The 22,825-nt window shown below is 39.8% G+C and overlaps 4 protein-coding genes across 6 annotated transcripts; 2 read left to right on the forward strand and 2 right to left on the reverse strand.

Moving 5' to 3' along the window:
- Positions 1-266: 266 nt before the first annotated feature.
- On the reverse strand, positions 267-1,771 carry LOC148424535 (leukotriene B4 receptor 1). Its single transcript, XM_088413588.1, has one exon. It carries the CDS (start codon positions 1,742-1,744, stop codon positions 710-712), a length of 1,035 nt encoding a protein of 344 aa, XP_088269714.1. The 5' UTR covers positions 1,745-1,771; the 3' UTR covers positions 267-709.
- Positions 1,772-3,194: 1,423 nt separating this feature from the next.
- Positions 3,195-12,056, forward strand: LOC148424536 (E3 ubiquitin-protein ligase AMFR-like). Of its 2 annotated transcripts, none has more exons than XM_088413954.1 (14): positions 3,195-3,342; positions 3,787-4,098; positions 4,928-5,020; positions 5,097-5,261; positions 6,905-7,057; positions 7,129-7,169; positions 7,935-8,067; positions 8,157-8,290; positions 8,373-8,483; positions 8,589-8,785; positions 8,862-8,965; positions 9,991-10,131; positions 10,255-10,454; positions 10,587-12,056. In XM_088413954.1, the coding sequence occupies exons 2-14, from the start codon at positions 3,844-3,846 to the stop codon at positions 10,744-10,746; spliced, it is 1,887 nt and encodes a 628-aa protein (XP_088270080.1). In that variant the 5' UTR covers positions 3,195-3,342; positions 3,787-3,843; the 3' UTR covers positions 10,747-12,056. The 2 variants fall into 2 exon arrangements, with proteins under 2 accessions (XP_088270080.1, XP_088270081.1); XM_088413955.1 differs by having other exon boundaries at positions 10,279-10,454.
- Positions 12,057-12,931: 875 nt separating this feature from the next.
- gnpnat1 (glucosamine-phosphate N-acetyltransferase 1) lies at positions 12,932-17,033 on the forward strand. The gene is made up of 6 exons (XM_088413740.1): positions 12,932-13,121; positions 14,212-14,379; positions 14,528-14,590; positions 14,713-14,840; positions 14,973-15,034; positions 16,202-17,033. Exons 2-6 carry the CDS (start codon positions 14,226-14,228, stop codon positions 16,347-16,349), a joined length of 555 nt encoding a protein of 184 aa, XP_088269866.1. The 5' UTR covers positions 12,932-13,121; positions 14,212-14,225; the 3' UTR covers positions 16,350-17,033.
- A 300-nt stretch (positions 17,034-17,333) lies between these two features.
- Positions 17,334-20,193, reverse strand: styx (serine/threonine/tyrosine interacting protein). 2 transcript variants are annotated; one of them, XM_088413739.1, is made up of 11 exons: positions 19,965-20,193; positions 19,671-19,703; positions 19,076-19,129; positions 18,899-18,996; positions 18,771-18,831; positions 18,654-18,690; positions 18,533-18,572; positions 18,379-18,429; positions 18,176-18,248; positions 17,960-18,041; positions 17,334-17,876 (listed from the first exon to the last, which is right to left on the reverse strand). In XM_088413739.1, the coding sequence occupies exons 1-11, from the start codon at positions 20,139-20,141 to the stop codon at positions 17,803-17,805; spliced, it is 780 nt and encodes a 259-aa protein (XP_088269865.1). In that variant the 5' UTR covers positions 20,142-20,193; the 3' UTR covers positions 17,334-17,802. The 2 variants fall into 2 exon arrangements, with proteins under 2 accessions (XP_088269865.1, XP_088269864.1); XM_088413738.1 differs by having other exon boundaries at positions 17,951-18,041; positions 19,965-20,192.
- Between the last annotated feature and the right edge of the window lie 2,632 nt (positions 20,194-22,825).

The following is a 22,825-nucleotide window of genomic DNA, read 5'->3' on the forward strand; positions in this document are numbered from 1 at the left end:
AACACACACATGTATAAGTGTGTGTGCGCGCGCGCAACGTGCGTGTGTAAACACATTTATTCCGCATTTTGTGTAACAACAAAGGGAACAGCAGCTATTCATTTCACAATCTTGCGATGAAGAAGAGGAAGTAAATGAACCTGAACCTGACAATCGTTTGCTGCAAGATTCAAGGATTCATAGTTGTCAAAAACAATTTATATTGTATACAGTTCACAAAAAATACATTAAACTGTGACAATTTAAAGTCCATTGTAAAGAGTGAAAAATTGTGACAGGGAAATTGCATTTAAAGTGCCAAAACATTCATCCATCTCTACATCAATCCATTTTCTTCAGCCGCTTATGCTCACTGGGGGCGCTGTCGCACAAGCACGTATCCCAGCTGTCTTCCGGTTGTAGGCGGGGGACAGTTCCAAATCAAAGGACCGTTATAGTACTTTGTATAAAAGCAGAACAATGAACTTTCTGATACCTAGATTAAATACATACATTAAAACAAACTTAAAATACATAAGTTGCTTTTACTAAAATAGGGTAAAAATGTTGTGTTGGCACTCACAAATGGGTGTTTATTTTATGTTGTTTATTTCTGATAAATGTATAAGTAAGTAGTCTAAGCAGTTACATTTCAGACACACACACACACACAAACACACAAACTAAAATATTGTATATACATGCAGATACATACAACATTCTCATATGGCTAGGTTGGGTTGTGTCCAAAGTCAACATGCTCCTTTGACTCAGAGTTACAGTGAGAGCTGCTGGTCTGATTATGTTGCCTCTTGGACACAAAGGAGAGCTCCCTGTTGCCCTCACCTGGAGAGGTACTGGAAATGTGCTGGAAGAGCTTCCCGATGCCCGTGTCCCGTAAAGAACTGCGGAAGGAACGGGCAGCAAACATGTAGAGAACAGGATTGATGGTACTGCTGATAAAGACCATGGCTCCGCTGATATAAGCCATATTGTTGCGCACATCCTCCAAATGATCTCCGATATGTGGGAAGGAGGTCTTCGTAGCAAGGATAACCAATGAGAGTATATTTCCAATGTGATAAGGTGTCCAGCAAATGGCGAACACCACCACAACGCTGGCGATGAGAACCGTAGACTTGCGCTTGGATTTGAACGTCATTTGAGTGATGCGGGTACACAGGCAGCCATAGCACACCACCAGAATGGTGAACGGCATTACGTAGCCCACCAGAGTCTCCAGCAGCACACACACCAGCTCCTGAGTGACTGAAGTGTACTGATTGTACAAACAGTGCTCTTCTCCCAATTCCTCATCAAGAACTCGTGTGAGGAGGACAGGCACACTAAACAAGAAGGCTGCAGCCCACAAAAACAGCAAGGCTTTACATAGGGCCTTTTGCCTTTTCCATCCAGCTGAAGCGAAGGGATAGCGCACGGCCAAAAAACGCTCCACGCTCATGAGGGTGATGAGGAAAACGCTGCTGTACATGCAGGCATTGATCACAAAGCCCATGACTTTGCAGCAGACCTCTCCAAACACCCAGGAGTGGACCAAGGAGTAGATCCACAAGGGCAGGGTGATGAGCACTAGAAGATCGGCAGCCGCCAGGTGAAGAATTAGCACCACCGTGTGCGAGCGATTTTTGACGTGGCGCAGGATGGTCCAGATCACCAGCAGGTTGCCGGGGGTCCCGACCAAAAAGGAGAGGCCCAGGATCACGCAGACTGCCACCATTCCGCCGCCAAATTCCTCGGGGGCCATCTCATCTGGAGGAGAAAGCTCGCTGCAATGTGAGGTGCTGAGCATGGTGTTTGTATGAAAAAACAAAAACAAAGTGCAGCACCAGCAAGACCTCTCTTCCTCTTTTTTTGCATGAAAAAGTAGGCAATTTCCTCTGAGGGGTGACTCATGCTTTCACCATAAAACCAAATTATGGTCCAAATTAACAAAATGCTAATTGAATAAATACCCAGTCGTGCTCTGAGGTCTGCAGATTCAGGTCAATTTGTAGAGCTCGACTTTCAAAGCAAATATGGTGAAGCGACCTTTAGCTGTTATACTGCATGCAAAGGGAATAATGTTGTGATTGGAAGAGAAGTCAGTCCAAGTATAAATGCTTATAGGGCCAGCTGAAAAACTGTGCCTTTTCCGGTTTCTGGTCTATATGTAGTTTGCATACATACAGTGGAGAAAAAAAAAAAAAAAAAAAAAAAAAAAAAAAAAAAAAATATATATATATATATATATATATATATATATATATATATATATATATATATATATATATATATATATATATATATATATATATATATATATATATATATATATATGCACAGTAACAAAAAGAAATAGAAAATACAAAAACAAAAAGCAAAATAAAAAAGAAAAGACAAAAGTTACAGCATAAGCACCAACTACGGAGCTGCCAAGTGAAAGAAATTTGATGTACATGGGCATAGTAACATTTTACCACAAGGGCAGTTTAATATATTTTGAAAAATGTAATCATTTTGATATTTGTCAAAATGTGTTTTCTTTCTACAGTTGCTTGGTAGTGAGGCGATGCCAGCAAAGCTAAAGCTGCATTTTATTTGATAATTTTGTTTTCCACTAAGTAATTGGCAGCAACAGTTTGGGGGGGAAATTGACCCGGTTTGTTATGAGGTGTGCAATTTGCATTTTTTTTCTAATCTTCAGTATAGGTGAAAAGTAACAAATATACATGTCAAATTGAATCCGTTGGGGAATAAAAAGGACACGTATGTTTGGTTTAAATTTTTGTTTTTGTTTTATTCCCGCAAAGATTTGCAATGGAAAATGTGCTATCCCTGCAGTAAAGGGTTAAAACAAATGTTGACAGTTGTTTCATATGAGAATCAATTAGGTCATTACAGGGTGTGGGACGAGAGAAAATATCATTTTAGGGGGTACTCCCACCTTATTTAGTATATTTAAAACACATCTAAAGCGTTGTTTCTTTTTTTTAACAGATTTGGTCCTTGGACAAGCAAATTTACTCAGAAACTGAATATTTTAGTATTTTGTATTTGAATTATTGAGCATTTTCATCGGTGGGGCTTGAAATGTCCTCCAATTGTGAAATGAACCACTGGCAAGATAATGTTCCAAATAGATTACATTTGGATATGTTTAGCAGCCCACAGCAGAGGGACGTCGCTCTCTTATGATGACGTAGCGACTAGGCGCACGAGACAGGAACCTCCCCCCCAGCTTGTCTGCGGCTCGGCGAAACAAACATGACGATGTTGACAATTACGATGTTTTTAATGGAGCATTCTTAAATAACTGCAACACTTGATACAACGCAGAGGTTGGATATTATAATCCGGGGAAGTGTAAGTGAAAGTTTAATTTGTGTTCAATGCCTCATCTTGTTGCAAAGAATGATTAGCAAATCATTGGTAGGAGCTAATGTTAGCCAACTTAGAAGCTAGTGCTAGCTGACGTTAGCCATGCGAATAGATCCAAATCCGCGTCGGATATTGTTTCGTTTAGCTGGGACCTTAGAATATAACTTGTTTACCTTTAAAGAAATGTAAAGAAAAGAGCGAAACTCGCTTTGTAGTGCACGCCGTTTGATGGGTTGGCGCTTAGATAAACATGTCAAGCTAGGTCGCCGTGCTAACAGGTAAACGTCTCACCTGTTTAACGTCATTCTCAGGATTCCTTGCACAATACGTATTTGTTTATCAAAATCAACTTCTCGTCAATGTAGCAGCTAATTTCAGTGAATGTAAACTTGTGACAACCCATAGCTAACAAACTTGTACTCTTTAAAGGTCTCGAACGGGGACAAACCGCAGTTTTATCGAGAGGAGAGAACGCTCGGAGCAGAAATGCCCCTGCTATTTCTGGAGAGGTTTCCTTGGCCCAGTCTGCAGACCTACACGGCATTGACGGTGGTTCTGCTGGCGGGCAGCCTCTTCAGCGCTTACACCACTGTGACCGATCCTGGTTTTGGGTCTTTGGAAGCGGATGATTCCCCAACGCCCACGGACGTGGATCTAGAACACTTAAATAATGACATCAGTAACACAGAACTGGCAACCACTGTCTTGTGGTATTTGGTAACAGACAGCCTCTTTGTATGGGTGAGCCTTTTTTTGTAAAAAGATGCTATGATCCGAGGGCGTCAAAAAGTTTTCACCTAAAGCCCCATAGTAGTTTGAGTTATGATTTTTGGTATTAATACCCAGTAAAAGCAGTTAAGTAACATAACATTTTTTTCGATAGTTGTGTATTAAATTAGGATACAGTTTTGGAATCTTTTGATAATCTGGAATGTTTATGAACATTTTTTGAACATTTAAACAACAAACTAAATATTTTTAAACTAACTTTTCATTCAAAGTAGTAAATGCTTGCTGTGCTCTTACATTTGATCTTCATTTGATTTAAACAATACATTTACATCAGTGTTGTCAAACAAATGTAATCACCAAATGCAACTAGCTCGCCTATTGATCAATTGCCTTGTCAAAAGCAAAATGTCAAGAACACTTATCATATCACCACTTATCAAAAAAGAATTAACTCCTGCTCCCTCACAGTACCTTACCAATACTTCTTGCGGACACTTTAATTCTTAACTGTCTTTGGTATACCATGCCACATGTGTTGCCCGAAATTTGAAACTGCATAAATGTTTTATAGCTAGTAAGCACTCTTTCAAATATCACAGTTCAATGTATGCCTTTGTTTTAAGTTAAAAAAAACAGTTTATATTTTAATTAGATTTTTGTCTTGTGTCTTTTTTAATCAAAAATGATGGAAAATCTAGGGAATTATTATAATGTGTTATGGAAAGCAGAATGTGGCCAAAGACTTTTCAGGCAGCGGCTCATGATAAAACACTTGTGATCTAACTGATAAGCGTAAGATTAGGTTTAAAAGCTAATGTTTCATCTTTTCTTCTTGTAGGTGCTAGTGAACACATTTTGTTGCTCTTTAATGTTAATTGCAAGAATGATCCAGTATGTGGTGTTTGGGCCTCTCAGAGTCAGTGAGAAACAGGTGAGTTTGGCATCAAAATAAACGGTTGCAAGCATGAGTGTTGTTACTAACTATGTCTTAACTGAAACTCCCCCAGCACCTAAAAGACAAGTTCTGGAACTTCATCTTCTACAAGTTTATATTCATCTTTGGTGTGCTGAACGTACAGACAGTGGAGGAGGTGGTCATGTGGTGTCTGTGGTTTTCTGCATTGGTCTTTCTTCACCTCATGGTGCAGCTCTGCAAGGATCGATTTGAATATGTAAGCTTTTATTGATCACACCCTTCCGTTTTTACAGACTTAGTGGTGTCACAGAAACCAAAAGACAAAACCAACTCGTTCTGACAAATAGAACAAAGTTCAGTCTTTGTACTGTACAAATACCTGGAAAAGTCAAATGAACAAACTGTGAGACAAGTACTTTGACAAACTGATAAAAACAGCAAAGCCTCCGTAGTAGACAGAAATCAATGATGTAATTGTAATAGCTTGTTGCAGGGGCCTAACACTTCATCGTAAAATACATTTTAACATTATTTACCATAAAAAAATAGATTTCAACTAGTCTATGTATACGTTATAAACAATGAATCACTATTTTAACACCATCTTGTAAGACTTCGTTGACATACTTCACATTTCATTGTTATAACTGTCACACCTACATATAATGAAATCAAACTTTATTTCAGTGTACAAAATAAAACTCCCAAGCCATTTTTTGTGCTCTACTGTGTCTATGAAAGTTTCTGTGTATTCAGGAACAACTCAATCTGGCTCCACAAGAATCATCTGATACGTTGTTTTGCACCACATGCACAACACCATCTGATACAGGAGTGCATTACACTGGGAAAAGGTATCAGTGACCTAACGAGCTGTGACATTTCTGTTGCTAATAATAGTGGTAATGTGGGTCTGTTGCAGGTCTTACAGAGACCTCTCTATGTCTTTGAGACAAAGATTCTTGCCTGCAAAATTTTCTTCCACATTTTCCAACAGGGGCCTTTGTTGCGTTGATTGGCCAGTATCTGTGCACTGTGCACATTTTATGTCATTTTCAGTTGACAGCAAGTGGCAAAATGTGTCTTTAAAAGTAATAATTTTAACTGAAAAATGAATTAGTTATCTAATTAGAGTCAGAATATTGACTTCTTGCAACTGGAATTGTCTGTCCATCCATCCATCCATCCATCCATCCATCCATCCATCCATCCATCCATCCATCAATATCCTATAGGCGCTTATCTTCACTTGGGTCGCTGGTGCATATACGGGCAGCGGGTGGGCGACACCTGGAACTGGTTGCCAGCCAATTGTAGGACACACAGAAATAAATGAACAACCATTCATGCACCCACTCACACCTAAGGACAATTTAGAGTGCCCAATCCACCTACCATGCATGTTTTTGGAATGTGTGAGGAAGCCAGAGATCCCATGTGGGCATGGGGAGAATATGCAAACTCCAGACAAGGTGGCCAAAGCGAGCTGGAATTGAACTCGGAAGTCTGAACTGTGAGGCAAACGTGTTAACAAGTCTTCCACCCTGGAAATGACTAAATAAGCAAAATATCTTTCTAAGGGCCGCAAATACAATTTTCAATGAGTCAAAGTGCCATTCATCAAGATTACTCATGCGTCAACAATAATACTGTAAAATTAAAAAAATGTCTTTTTCAATTCAAAACTACAAACTATGACAGAACTTTAAATGCCATTTTATGTAATTGTTATTTACATGGAAGCAAATAACTGAATCAAACAAAACATGACCCCAATCATGAATTGAAAAGACGTTGTGACACTGGGAGAAAACATAGGGCGGGATAAGAAAATTATGTTCCTATAGCACGGGTCAGTCCACCTCTAACTCTGCTTGTCATTGTTATTTTTCGTTGCAGCTGTCCTTCTCGCCCTCCACTCCCATGAACAGTCACGTGCGAGTCATGTGTCTGCTGGTCTCCCTTCTGCTGGACTGCTGTGGCCTGGCAGTGGTCTGTGGTCTGCTGGGGGCATCCCATGGAATGCACACTCTTTCTTTCATGGCCGCAGAGGTAAACATTGGGAAATATGTTATTTTTACTGTTTGAACCCAGACTGATATGTTGTGCCGACTCCTTTTCAGTGTCTGATGGTGACTGTTCGCACTGGTCACGTCATCATGCGGTAAGTCCCTTTAATGATCTCCTTAAGGCGGGCATGCACATGCACACGTCAGTTCAGCATTCGATAATCTTGCCTCAGCAGCTTTAGGATTGGTTGGCAGAGGTTTTTGATCTATTTGATTCATTTTGACAAATTGATTTTTTCTAATTTTCATAAATAACCCTTTTGTTCGTCTCTGGCCATTTACACCTCCAGAAGTAGACACCCCCCCCCCAGTAGTCACAGAGAAACTTTTTTAAGTTTTGAGGCAGCACTTAACTGATTTCTTTGCAATATAAGCCTACATTTAAATTACCAGTAAAACTTAGATATACTGTTTGAGTGAAGTGAAAAAGGGGTCACACTTTTTGCCATTCATTGCAATTGACAAATGGCCAAAGACAACATTACAAAAGGCAACATTGGCAAGGAAGAACTATAGGCCAAATGGCCAAATTTCTGTTATCACAAGGTCACATGCCTTAAAGGCACACACATCCATCCAACCTTGAAACTGTTGTGGTTGAGCCACCTTAATTATTCTTTATAAAACCTGTTTCATTCTTCACAATATTGGATTGTTTTGTTTTCTTGATTAAAAAAACAACAACATACAATTTATTAACTTTAATTACCAGTAACTAAAATTCATTGGTGAATGTTTGGTCACACAACACATTATATCTGTCAAGGTACTTGTGTACGTTCTTTTTTCCCCACCTTTAGTGACTGTATTGACCTTGATAGGCATAACATGTCATGTTTCCCTTGCTTGCTTCTTTATAGGTATTCCATCCACCTGTGGGACCTGAACCACCTAGGAACTTGGGAGAGTAAAGGAACCTATGTCTATTATACAGACTTCATCATGGAGTTGGCAATGCTTTTTCTTGACCTCATGCATCACATTCATATGCTGGTGAGACAAAGAGTGGAAATAAATATACGGACCTGCTTCCACCTCATTTTCTTGTATTTTTCCAACTTTTCTTGAACGTCTCTCATCAGCTTTTTGGTAACATCTGGCTGTCCATGGCAAGCCTGGTCATCTTCATGCAACTGCGTTACCTCTTCCATGAGGTGCAGCGCCGCATTCGCAGACATAAAAACTATCTTCGAGTCATTAACAACATGGAGGCCAGGTGAGAATAAGGCACTACTGATAAAGTGTATATATTTTTTCCTTTGAACGATGCTTACAATTTTTGAGGCACTCTGATACAGATTTGCGGTCGCCACTGCCGAAGAACTGGCAGCAAACGATGATGATTGTGCCATTTGCTGGGATGCCATGCTGACAGCACGCAAGCTTCCCTGCGGTCATCTCTTCCACAAGTGAGATTTTGACCTAAAATGCATGTTTTATGGAAAAAAAGGCCGAGCTGAGGTTGTTTTTTTTTCCCCCCTTTTGGGTGTGTTATTTATTTATTTTTGTTCCAGCTCTTGCTTGCGCTCCTGGCTGGAGCAGGACACCTCATGCCCCACTTGCCGTACGTCACTCAACATCAATGGGGAAGGCGAGCAGGCCAGAGGCCAGCAGCAGGGTGCCCGCATGGAAGACAACGCCGGTCCTGCTGGAGCCGCTGCAGATCCGAGACCACACATCAATCAGCACAATCACTTCTTCCACTTTGATGGTCTGTCGAGATGCACAAACATGCAGCTACCACACAGTGCACTAGCAAGTCATTTTAATTAAACATTCTCTCACAGGCTCACGTATTGCCAGCTGGTTGCCCAGTTTCTCAGTAGAGGTGATGCACACCACCAACATCTTAGGGATTGCTCAGGCTAACAATTCTCAGCTGACAGCAATGGTAAGATTCTTTTCACACCATTGTCATTTTGAGAGATGTTCTGATAGTGGTCTACCGCTTAGCATATAATTAGTTAATAGAAAACCTATAGCCATTAATAAGACAATAGCAAAAGCACAATACGTATCAATGTGTGACCTCAATTAATAAACAAGTCAAATGGAATACCTATCCGTGTCGTCTAACCGGTGCGCTCTTAATTGAATCAAGTGGAAACATCATAACTTTTACATGATGATCTCCATTTTAGTAATATTCCTGTGTGTGAACAAGGATGGACTTGGGTGGTGGTTCAGTTTGCATGCTTCTCTTATTGAAAATAATGCTGTCACAACATCAGCTAACACAAGCTGCTGTTAGCTGCAACAGGCATTTGCTAACAGCCACCTGAAGTCTGCCTTCTGGTACGTTCCGTCACAGTAATTATTCTAAGTAAGAATATGGGAGATATAAAATGCACATCTGTGTGTCAAAACTCGGTTTGTGCGGCTGGCAGATCAAGCTTCCTTGAATGGTGTCGAATAAAAAAATATAAATTTTAAGTTACCATTTATAGGATGCACTCGTACTTGTGGCGTTCATTTTTTTTGGGGGGGGGAAAGCGCACCCTATATTTGAGGAATTACAGTATTTAATGGTAAACAATACATTACATCATTATTCGCGTATGCAGGCGAATTGGCAACTCTGCATAGTTGGATGGGTACGTTGACACCGTTTATTTATAACCTTGTTAAATGCAACCAGTAGGAAACAAGCTTGTCAGGAAATAATTTACACTCCTTAAATTTGTATTTAAAGTTACTTCAAACGACTTGTCTATTGCTAACCTGTAGTGTGCTGTTTTTACCTTTTTGCCCCAATCTTCTGAAAACCTTTTTATCAGATATTTTTGTGCCCATCAACTGAAAACCACGTTTGAACCCGATTTTGAGATTGGGACATCCCTAGTTTCTGTTCCTTCTGTGGTCTTTTTTTTTTTTCCCTATTGCTCTGTGATTCTACTTCTATTTGCTATTCACCAGGCCCATCAGATCCAGGAGATGTTTCCTCAGGTGCCCTCCTACCTGGTCATGCAAGACCTTCAACTAACCCGCTCTGTGGAAGTCACCACTGACAACATCCTGGAGGGACGCATCCAGGTGCCTTTCCCTCCGCCCACGCAGGTCTGTCATCCTTTCAACTTTCAAGTATTCTCAATTAGCACTCAGTTAAAAAAGTGCTCATTTGGCCACAATATCATTTGTTCTGCAGTTGCTTGAAGTTGACTATGAAAAGTGTGGTTGCAGGCCATTGAGCACGGTGCATTGCAGGTGAGTCCTGCACTGGACGAACAAGCGGGGACCAGTGGAGTCGCTGCTGCAGCTGCTGAGGGCCCCAGCGAACCTGACAACACGGAAGCCCGAGGTGGTCGCTTTTCCAAGTCGGCTGAGGAAAGGCAGACAATGTTAAAGCAACGGAAAGAGGAGTTGATCCTGCAGGCGCGCAGGTACAGTGGGGGCCACAAGGGCCACATTTAATCTTCTTAAGCACAACAGATCATTCATAGATGAGGTTAAACTCGGTAGCCTAATGACATAATAGAATGCTTTCAGAAAAATCACTGTAGCATTACTTGCAGGAGATACCTGACCAGGAGTCCGGAAGAGGGCAATGATAATGTTCCCAGCCTGGAGGACGAGGAAGAAGGCTCTTTCTCACTTGCAGACTCAACAACGCTGAGACGTCGAGTCTTGGCGGCAGCCGCCGAGAGACGCATGCAACAAGACGCGGAGCCCTAAAAACACCGCTTCAAACTTCACCATCCACTGCAAAGGCATGACATGACGACAGTGTTTTTAAAATCCTGCCCCCTCATGATGTACATTACCGTCACCGGCCACCGTTACTTATTCTCAAGGCCGGACTAAATGGCTCAGGCCTCCGTGTCTGCAATTGCAGCTAAACTACGAGGAGCATTGTGTTTGCCAGTGCTCTTTGTGTACGTGCCACACATTGTAAGCAGCAGCTTGTGCGGGCAGGAAGCTACAATGTTGTCGGGATGTCGGCTGAGAAAATATAAGAGCATGTGTTGCATTCAGAGAAACCATGCCTTTGAAAAGCTGTTGGGTTCCTTGTTTTTAGGATTCTTATGTTATCCTTTGAGAAAAAAAAACACACATCTCCTGTATTAGTGTGTTTTTTATGGCTTTCAACTGTGAACTGGACTAAATGTAGGCAAAATCCATCTTTTTTGTTTGCTTCTTACCCTTGCGTAAGAGAATGTCACTTTAGTATTTTTCAGTCTGGACATGAATGTTTTTAATGCTGCAAACAGAAGTATTGACGTGTCAGCAGTGTATCATTTTCATCTTTTGTTTTTTAACCAGCAAGGGGTCATAGACATGTCCATTTTTGGGGGTTCTAATATTCTTCTTTTGTAAGTTACAAAGGGGAATTACTATGTTTTGTAAAAGTGTGATGGGTTTCCTTCCTTAAACTACTCTGTTGATAAATTATTTTCTGAGTATATGGCATCCCATGTCTATTTCTATCATTTTAAAATATGAATAGGGTGTATGGAAATATTTCGCCTTTGTCTATAGGGGATGGGGGCATACCAGCAAGCAACATCATCACTAACAATGTGAATATTTTGGTTTTCATTAGAGTACAGCAAAATGGACACATGATCAGACCAGATCATGACACGATTTTTATAACGTTACTCTTTGGATTTGTTTTGGGAATTGCACAGTAGGCTGGATCAAGTTATGTTTATGGCTCATGGGCTTCATGTTCACCACCCGTTATAAGTGCAGATATGGGATGCTATTTGCTCACTTTAGGGGGGATGTTTGGGGCGTGATTTGGATTGGTGAGAACAGGATTTTATTTTTTTTTTTCCATTTATTTAACACTTAATTTCTGGCAATTTTCTGAGTTTGTATAGAGGACGTTGTCATAGATGAAGAGACATTTTTGGACTGAACGTTACCAGTGGAAATGTGCCTATAAAACAAGACGGTTCCCTCATGGGTCATTTGTGTAAATCTACTTTTTTTTTTGTAACTGATATACAGAATACATAATAAAACGAAGAGTGGCTGCAGCTTTTTAGCAAAATCTTACTTTGTTTCTTCTTTTGAACAGTGTACATGATTTATGATGTTGTTTGAACTTTGTAGTGGTATATAACTACACTATCTTACTGAAAGCTTTCCTGATACGTAATCACCACACAGTTGCAGAGGAAAGCACATTGTTCAATTAATATAAGCTAATGACAGTGTAAATTACAATATTTTGTTGAGACATATCTGGAGAATTCTGCTTTGTATTGGGTGAAATAGCGTCACAGTTTACGACAGCCCCAACATGCGACGTTCTAGGAACAATGTTTTTATTTAAATTTGATCATGGCAGACGTTTAATTTTATAAAAACATTGACTGTGATTCCTGTACTAAGGTGGGTAAAGTGATAAAACTACGGTGCCTTCCAGTTTTCTTGTAGCCTGTTACACATGTAGCCTTGTAACCTCATTTCGTTTTAAAGGGACAATGTGTAAGATTTAGACCGTCATTAAAAAGGACTACGTTAAATTTCAAAAAGTTGCAGAAAAAAATATGTTCTCAACGACATGTGTTCCCAACAGTATGTTTAAATATAATCGTCTGTCTAGATATCATTAAATTATATTACATGGGGGGTGGCACGCCTCCGTAGGCTGCCATGTCCCGTTACAGCTTTAGGCACTGGTAAAAGCAGCACCTCCCGTAATGAAAAACCGTCTAAATTTTACACATTGTCCCTTTAACTAAAAACAGTTGGTATCATTCAGTTTACTAAAATGCCGAAAGTTTCCGTTGCAATTACATTTGAAGCGCGTTTCATACATTTTGAGCTATTTTTTTTTAAAAAAAAAAAGTGGAGCTCCGATTGACGTCATCGGGGTGCGCTCGCTACCGCCGGGAACTTTGCCACGTCACAATGTGTCAGACTCCAACACCCACCCTGGTGGTGTGGCTGAGGCCATTCAAAAATATGCTTCATTTTGAAACCGTAATATGTGGCTAGACCGGCTGGGCAACTAGTAGTAGAGTTTAACCACGGCATCACCTTAACTCAACGCGGAAATTACACCCTGCCCGTCTGTTCCTTTTTGCTTTTGACCGGTAAGTACTTTAGCCTGCTAGCCGACTGATTAGCCGCTTAGCATACACATTGAAATAAGTGGTCAACTGGAGCGCTGACAGTTTTGCTTTTTGTAGCTTCTGTTCGGCATCAAACTAGAACCTGTTTTTTTTTTCCTAATTAAATATTAGAAATAAAAATTTTGGCTCAAATTTTAATCAGATTTGTTCGTGTTTCGTGGTTGAGTAGTTTCTATTAAACAAACACGGGCTGTCAGGCAGGACTCTAAACCATTTAAGCAAATATGTCCAAATGAACTTTGAACACATTTGACATTTAAACAACCCAGTAATAAAAGTAAAATCCATCCCTCCGAGCACTTTATTGTTTAGGGTTTATGGTATGTTTTAGTCAGATGTAGTAAATACCTTCCAGTAGCACCTATTCATAAATATCAACGTTTGAGGATGATTTATAGTAGGGCTGTTTGTATTTTATCAAATTAGTCCTGTTGGGGTGTGACTAATGACGAGTTGCAGTGTGTGGAACATTCATGTAATATGAAGGCCAGCAGTACGCTTAAGTGTATGTCGCTATGGCAACCTCAGTCAATGGGCGAATGTTTCCTTGGTCGTGTTAACTAAATCCTTTGCGGGATGGGCTCATATCCCAATTGTATCCTGTTCTGGGACCTGGCCCAGATCCTATGAAGACAAATAGGATTTTATGACGTGTGATTCATTGACCAGCACACTAGATGCAATAGCTAAACATCATAGTTCTTATTCTTCCTATAGGAAAGAACAGAAATGAGTCATCTTCTTCATGACTTTTCATTCAAGAATTATCACAAAAATTGTATAATTTTTAGGCAAAAATTACTTGCAACAAAAGAAATAGTTGAATTTGATTTTAGTAAAGGTGTTTGAACCGAAAACAGCCAGAGAATTTGTGTTTGACAGGTCAAGGTCCTGCACAAAGTAAAACAAACATATTTGTGCTTTGTTGAAACTCAACAACCACTTTTTTTTTTTTTGTATGTGTAAATTCTCATCTTCCTTTTGTACACACACAAATGCTTGACTGTGTATTTTCTGCATGAGCTCATTTATATTCTTGTGGGTTTCCCAGACCGAGGTTGTGGAATGCTGCTAGACGAGACACCCCTATTTGATCCTTCTTTGCTTCAGGAGTTAGACTGGAGCGACAACAGTGTCTCCTTCTCCCCTCTCATCTCTCCCACCAACCCCGGCGAAGGCCTTGTGCTTAGGCCCCTCTGCACCGCAGACTTCAACAGGGGTAAGTGACACATTTTGAACCATCTGGTAATTTCCAAAATGTCACACATTCGGTGCAATTTTTTCTTATTTTTTCTTGCACGTGATAGCAGCTAATAAATAAGGGTGTACAGTAACTGACACCTTTCCTGTTTTTTTTTTTTTTTTAGGGTTTTTTAAGGTTCTCTCTCAATTAACCGAGACAGGTGATGTCACCGCAGACCAGTTTATAAGTAAGTCAAAACAACTTGACAATTCAAATGATCCATGATTTAACAACATAACTTTAAATTGATTTAAAACTTTAAAAGCTCAAAGGAATCTGAATTCAACCCTTTTTTTTTTAATCTTTCAGAGAAGTTTGAGCACATGAAAAAAACAGGAGACTACTATGTTGTGGTGGTGGAGGACACCAATCTTGGACAAATTGTGGCCACGGCCACTTTGATTACAGAGCACAAATTCATTCACTCTTGTGCAAAGGTAAGTTTAAGACAGTACAAGTGTGTCTTCCTCAATAGGAATGCCTATGAGGAAGTTTGTGAAAGCTAATGCTGCATACTGGTAGACTGTAGAGCTTGAATGAGAACTTGATCTGTCGGGGTTTGTTTGCAGAGAGGCCGAGTGGAGGAGGTGGTTGTTAGTGACGTGTGCAGAGGCAAACAGCTGGGAAAACTGTGAGTACAGCTCTGCTTGGTCAGACACTTTTCTTTTTGAAAGTGTGTAACTTATTTCACTTTTATTTTGGTGACAACCTGCATATTGTTGCTGCTCGAACAGTTGCCTCCACTCTAATAGACACCATTAATCATAGTGTGTCATCTCTGAATAATTGTACGCAACACCTACAATATAACCTCAAGTATCTTTTTCGCATCCGTTTGAGTCAACCCTGTCAAAAAACGCAGAACGTTTAATAAATGCATTTTTTTGGCTCCTCAGGTAAACCAAAAAAAACTTTTATAATTATAATTTTGCTCTAATTACCTTCACCACGTGCAAATGCCATGCCTAATATTTATGTTGTCTTCGTAATCAAATAAGCTCCACAATCCAAGTTTCCTTTTTTCACTTTTCCCATTTTGCACCATCCCCTTGTAAAAATGAGCTACGTCTGAATGCATGCTTTTGTCCTGCACCCTCTCATCTGTTTTGCATCATCTCTCAGAAAAGAGCATCACACATCAATTGAAGCAACCCTTTTTTTCTTCTTTTTACATTGTCCCCTTGAATCACTGCTGCACCTCATACATACATGTTTTTCCTTTGTTTTGCATCATCTCCTTGAACAACAATAATCACAGCACTTCAAAAGCGATATACTGCATCTCTTTTCCCCCTTCTTTTTGAGGCAGTTTCTTGTGCCTGTAGTGCACCACGCATAGATTCATCCTTCTTTCCTTCCGTTTGCATCATCTGCTGGAACAAACATGCATCGTGCCTCAAATAAATGTATCTTTTTTTTCTTCCTTTTGTGTAACCCCTTTTACAACTACCAGATCTCTAATAATTGTGTGCTTTTTGCTTCATTTGGGACCTTCTTGAACAAATTCTTCAAATAAATGCATCCCTAATTTCTTTCCTTTTGTGTGAGACCTCTCGTAACCCTTTTCAATAGGCCAGTTGAATAAGTGCCATACATGAAATTAGTCAAATATTTATTGACTTTCTTTTTATGTCATCGAACAAGCGCATGACCACAGATTCATCTCTTCCCATAGTTGCTTTGAAAGAATAAGTGCATTTTATTTTTTCCTGAACCTTTTGGACTAAGAAGTATTTGTTTATGGGAAGAAGTTTAGCTTCTACCTTCAATCCCCTTGTCCATCTTTTCTCCCCCACAGGTTAATGTCCACGCTTACGCTTCTCAGCAAAAAACTCAATTGCTATAAAATTACACTGGAATGTGCACCCAAAAACGTAGCTTTCTACCAAAAGTTTGGTTACGCCGCTTCCGACGAGACCTACATGCAGTGTCGCTTTTCCCACTAAGGAACTCTGGGTCTGCAATGCATCTTTTATCGCCACCCACTGACATCAGCTGAGGAGAACATTCAGGTTTGGAGTGCATAATTTAGAAACTTTTGATTCGTCTCAAGGAGCGTCACCCTGACCTCAGAGCTGAAGTAAATACAAACATGTCTAAGCTCCCCCTTTTAAAAAAAATAATGGTAACAATGGCTACCTCACAGCAGCGGCGCTCTGAAGAAGGGATCATCAGTTACAGCAAATGTCTTCACTTGTTACTGTTGTGACAGAAAATTTGAATGAACTCCAGCCAGGGATTCAATGAAAGTATGTCCTCAAAACATCCAATAAATCACAAAAAAATAATAACTGCCAAGTTGGCAAGTAACCAAACAAGAATTCAAAGGAAATTAACCAGTGCTGGAAATAACTAAGCAATCTTGGTGATGCTATAAATCCTACAGGATTTAAATGTGTAAGCCAGCCAACACGTTTATATTAATTCATAAAAGTCTTTTTTTTTTTTTTTGTATTTGGAATGCTGTAACAATCACATTTTGTGATTGGGTGTGGATACAAAAATTAGTTTTGTAAATTTATGTCACTTTTTTTTCCTAGTCGGGCAGCGGGAATGTATTTAATGTAATTTATTGCCAAATATGTTAAAAAAAAAAAAAAAAGGAAATAAAACAGCAGGAATGAACGTAACCCAAACTGATTTCTTGTACTTTCTGGACTTGGGACTTGTTAAAATAAGAAGTGCATGCTCTGTCCATGATTTTGATATATCCCATGTCTTATCCAATGTTATAAAGGATAGGTTAAAATCTTACCTAGCTAAGAAAACAATTTGCATAAGATAAAGGCTGTAGAAAACGGATGATGCAGTAGTCTACCATAAACAGACATTTTTTGCATCTTTATGTTCCTAATAACATTGTAACTATTCATTTCATCTTAGTAAAACATTCTCAGAATTTTTTGGTTAAGAAGAGGGAACAAAATGGATTCAGTTATACCTTTTATTAAGTAACAAATTCATCCTGTCCAACATTAAGCTTGATATTAGTTGTTAATCCTATGACACCAAAAAAGGCATTTACTATCCCTCTTTGTCAAGTCCTGCAATGGGCGACATCCTGGCCACTTTCTCCTTTCCCCACCCGCCCCCCTCTGGTCATCTACACAACTTCAAGTATAGAAAGTGCATGATTGCAATACTGTCCCGCTGCAAATGCAAAAATGCTTTAAATACTATAAAACTGCAAAAGGTTTCCCATCAGTGCATACAGCTCAAACAACAAAAGGTTATCAAATTTACTCATCCCCTTTGGACACCCATGTCTCAGACATGAGTCCCCCCCCACCCCCCGAAAAAAAGTTTCAAATGTCTACATTTTTAATCCCATTAAAAATGTAAAAAACAAAAACAAACAAAAACAGTGCAATGAGCCATGTGGCTAAATGGAAGCAAGGTTTATCCATTTTGTGCTGCTGTGACCTGCATTGCTCCAAAGTCATCATCTTCCTCCAGGCTGCGCTTACGGCTTCCTGTTCCAAGAAAAGTCACGACTGCTTAGTTTGTCAAAATGTTGGATCCCCCCAATCACAGACTGTGTAAGGACCTGGCATGCCTGCTTGTAAGAAGGAGCGGCCCAGCTGCACCGGTGACATCATCTTTACAGTCAGTTTGGCGAGGTAGATTGCTTCGTATTCCTACAAAACAAAACGCTCATCAGCACCTCTCGAGTGATTCCACAAATGAGATACTTTTGTGATCCAAAGGTGGGCCATTCATGACAACCGGGAATGGTCAACCTTTAGCAACATTTTCAATTGTTGAAGCTCACCTGAAGCTGATGCACAAATCCCATGTTGGGGTTAATGCAGAACCTCCTCTCCTGGATGTGGCTAAATGCATCCCTGGAGTGAACACACAACTTAGAACAGGGCTCAGTCACATGGTGAGCACCATGTAGCCCCCAGGCGCCATAAAAAGCGAGTGTGTGCAATGAAAAATGGGTCAAACACCAAATTGAGGGAAAACACTCACCTGTATTTCATTCCAAATGTTTCCATTAGGTAGGCAATCACTAAGGCAGCACTGAAATGGAAAAAGAGAGACATTTTTAGAGCTCCACCTTTAATTAAAGTAAGAAAAATAAAGTGTAAGAAAAAAGTAATGCAACAAAGAAATAGAAAGATACCTTCTTGAGATCCCTGCATTACCGTGAACCAGTACCTTTCCTAAAAAGGTGAATAACGAAAAAAAAATCTAAATGCAGAAAAAAAAAAAGGTTGTGCTGCGACTTTACAATGTGATCTCACCTCCACTTGCTAAACAGCCATCAATAAATTCTTTAGTCTGGAGAAAGAAAATGATCCAACAATACACAACTGTCATGAAAACATAGCCTTGAGAACGTGGATAGTGTTAAAACTCACCATGGGGAAAAATCTGATAATATTTTCCACTGGATTGTCTGCAATATCTAACACAAGGTATCTGCGAAAAACACAGCCAAGTCAGACAGGGGCAACAACTGACGACGAGATAAATATGAAATTCTTACCTAAATGTATGAGGGAAATTAGGTTTGATAAAATTGGCTTCAATGTCTTGGCGCACACACACCACATGCGTGATGCCATGTTTCTCCAGAACCTGCCGCTGCCACCCCCATACACAACATATCTTGTAAAACATTTGTTTTATCAATGCATTACATTCCACTGTAACAAATAATTACCTTGCTTTTCATGGCAGCAGAATAGGGACCCAAAAACAGCCCGGGTAGTATTTCCTATTTTTTTTTTTTTTAAGAAATGAAAAGACATAAATGATCACAATTTTGTGAATTATTGTAAGCATACTGTATCGGGTATTAAGTACTGTGCAAGTGTACCTAACAAAGTGTCCAGTGATTGACACAATACAGTAAATGTTACACAATAGTCCCCAAAATAATACTTGGTATTGTCATACTTGAGTTGGGTGAAACATTTTTCAGGATGAATCTAAAATGTACTCAAACCTTTCATAGATGATACTTATTTGAACTGCTCAAAACATTTGAATGCACTCGTTCTACTTTTCAATGTTTAAGTGGTTTTCTGCACAATTTGCTTTCCTTTGACGAGATTGATTGGATTTCTAGTCCATGTTGGAGGCTCAACTTGCAAAAAAACAAACACAAAACTTCTACTTTGGGTCATAGTCGAGCTCGTTTCCACATATTTAGTGAGAGGTTACTGTCAAATAGGATTTAAGAATGATGTAATTGATGAGTGAGCTACTCCTAAGAAAACCGTTAAACAGTTTTTAACAGTTACTGGTAAACATACCTGCATTTCTCGTCTCATTGGATAAGCCCAGTCCTGTAAACACAAATCAGATATGAACATGTTTTGAATCTATCTCAATGGAAACTATGGTTGCTAATGCTAACAGGCTAGTCACTAACACAGTTAAAATGAGATGAATCTGACAAGAATTCGAATAAGATTTAAACAATATGCGACTCTCGTAACGCCATTAAAGGGGCACCCCCCACCCATAAACACACAATTGCATACAGTGCATGTTTAGAGTGTCTTTAGCAGCAGCTAGCTGAGGTTAGCAAGCCGTCCAGAACCAACCAGGAGCTCCTCCTTGGTGACGGGCAGAGACGGAAACTGGAGCTTTGTCTCGTCATCCATTCCGCTGAGGCGTTCGGTCGCGTTCGCCCGGCCCGGCTCGAGGCGACCCGATTTTGCTCTTGCTTCTCGGGCGGGGTTAGCTGGACAGTCGATGGTATTCGTCACCTGCCTGCGCATGCATGTCCGCCATGCTGTTCCCCGCTGACACACCGGGCGTCACGTGACCACGCGGTCGCGCGAGGTCAAAGAGAAACAAAACCAAGAGCGACATCTACAGGAAATGCAGGAAATGCACAGGGGCGACACTCAATTAGGAAATGGTCGCTGACGTAAAAGAGGAAGTTCGTTTTATGTAAACCAATTGTCAAAATCATTTTTCTCAAGGGCTGCATTGCAGTTATAGTTTCTGTCAGAGGAAAGTCAAATAAATATTAAGTGTGTTCGTAACACATTTACGCAAGTTTTGAAATCAGAGGCAGGGAGAATCTGTTTAAAAAAAAAAAAATCTCCCCTAAAATTTTTAAAGTGAAAGACAACTTGTAAATTTGGCATTTTAGAAAGAAACTCAAAAGTCCAATCAGCATTTGGCGGGCCGGATCTAGCCCCAGGGCCTTGAGTTGGACACCTGTGCTGTAAACAAAGACCCAGTCAAAGTAAGGCAGAACAAGGCTCCACAGCTGTGTACCCCATCTTTCTGGCATACGGCAAATGATTTAACACGCAGGTGTCAAGCTCCGTTCCTCAAGGGCCAGAACCCTTTGTGTTTTTTTTTTTTTTCAGGAGGAGCATGAAAATGATCCTAATTATTTGAACCAATTACTATTAGCATGGCAATCATTAAAAATGAATTAATTTGGCAAAGGTTCCAGCAGAGCCTTTACATGTCCTTCCTTCCTAGATTGTGTCATTGGTTGTTTATCTTTAACTTTCTAAGACTCAGCCTATTCATTTTTGTCAAATTGTCTTACTTGGCCATAATTGCTTTTGAATGGCCTTTATTATCAGATTCAGACTAAAAATACTTCAATGTGGTTGTGAACCGTTTTGCATTTAGTGCTGCAATAGCCTCTGAAACCCACTAGATAGAGGCAACAGACCACCTTTGAAGGACACACCAGCCTCCGGACTATCACATGCAGCCTGCCGTGTGGTGTCTGGAGGACTTGGATTTTGGATCGCTTACTGTTGTGTAAATCCATTCTTGTTGCACTTATCCTTGTTTGGGTCATGAGTGAGCTGGCCAGCTGACTTTGGGCAAGAAAGTGTACACCATGTACGGTCGACAGCTAATTGCAGGGTAAATACAATTGTGCTCGTAACTTTGTATATACCCTCTAGGGGAATGTAAATTTATGAGGCCAACTGTAACTTTATTCCAACAAGCTGATGACATCAGATTATATGTGAAATGATCCATCCGAGGAGGTTGGTACTTTTTAATTGGAGCGATGAAATAAAGGGGCGATGATACGTGGGCCCTTAATTGCGTTTACCGCTCCATTTTTGGGAGGAGGGTGGCTGTCCCCTCGTTGCTCGTGACGAGGCATGCCATAAATCCTGACTCATTAAAAACGCAGACCATTGAATGTCAGAACACTTATGGGTCAGGTTTCTTCAGAAGAGTACACTCAGGGGAAAAATCATGACCAAATTGATTGATTTATAGCCTCTTCAAATTCTTTTTTTTTTTTTAAATCACCACATGCCGGTCTGCTAGATTTGCACTCTAATGGCAGCGGATGCAAAGTATCTGTCTACTCAACACTTCTTCTGGAGCAGCACATGTCGACAAACAATTTCATAATATTCACATACCTACTTTATAAAAGGTGCCCTTTGGGGCATTTTTCTTTTCTTTTTAAATTCAATTTGCTATACGTCAGTCTGACAACTGTCACATTCTCTTCTAGCATAACTGCAGCCAATTAATATCCACCTGAGGGTGTGAGTGACATTTTTTTCCCAACCCCCAAACACTCAAGCTCAAAGAAGCCCAATGCATAAAAGCAATCTAATCAACATACAGAAATAATAAAGTTAGAGCTTAAAAAATACATTTTGAGTAAAAAGATTATGCTTTAACTATGATTGTAATAAAGTGATCTGTTTATCTGAGACCCCTAATATAAAACATTTAATCAAAAGAAAAAGAGATATTATTAACATTTTTTGGATTTCTTCTTTTGGATCACAGATTTCTTCTATGATCCAAAAGAGAACACTTTAGGTTCATCATATTTTTGTGGACCAATACAAATGAAGTTTGATAGGGTCTGATGTTGAATAAATCAGACGCTGATGGCTTGTTTTAAGTTTTATTTTTAATCCAAAAATGCTTTGCACTGGTTAAGGGGTACTTGGCTGAAAATATATTTCAAAGGGTCTACATAACTGAAAAAAGGTTGAGAACCACTGCTCTATAATATACAAGTCATAACATACAGTTTTATTCTCAAATTTTAAATGCTATATATGTCCAAAACAAATGGTCAACCAGGGACACAAGTTGCCTCGTAAACAAACAATACGTAAACAAACATAATCAGTCTTGACTTGCAGTGGAAAATGCAATGTTTTGGGAATGCAAAGTCTGCGTTTGATCCCTCTACGCAGCTGCCCCAAATCAAAGCATGCATGAGAAGATCACTCAAGCTTCTCACAGTCAGCTCCCAGTTGACCGCTAAGTTCAAACCCAGATCACACCTCCAACTTTTCCGGAGGTGATATAACACACTCATCTTCGCACCACTACATATGCACTCGTTTAATAATGACAAAGACTCCCTGTGAATAGTTAATAGCAGCGCTAAGGAAAAGTTGAGCTCTATATTTTGGAAACAAGTTACTGTTTTGGCAAAATG

This window comes from Hippichthys cyanospilos, chromosome 4 (genome assembly GCF_059441005.1).
Source record: "Hippichthys cyanospilos isolate Australia breed blue-spotted pipefish chromosome 4, RoL_Hcya_1.0, whole genome shotgun sequence".
NCBI lineage: Eukaryota > Metazoa > Chordata > Actinopteri > Syngnathiformes > Syngnathidae > Hippichthys > Hippichthys cyanospilos.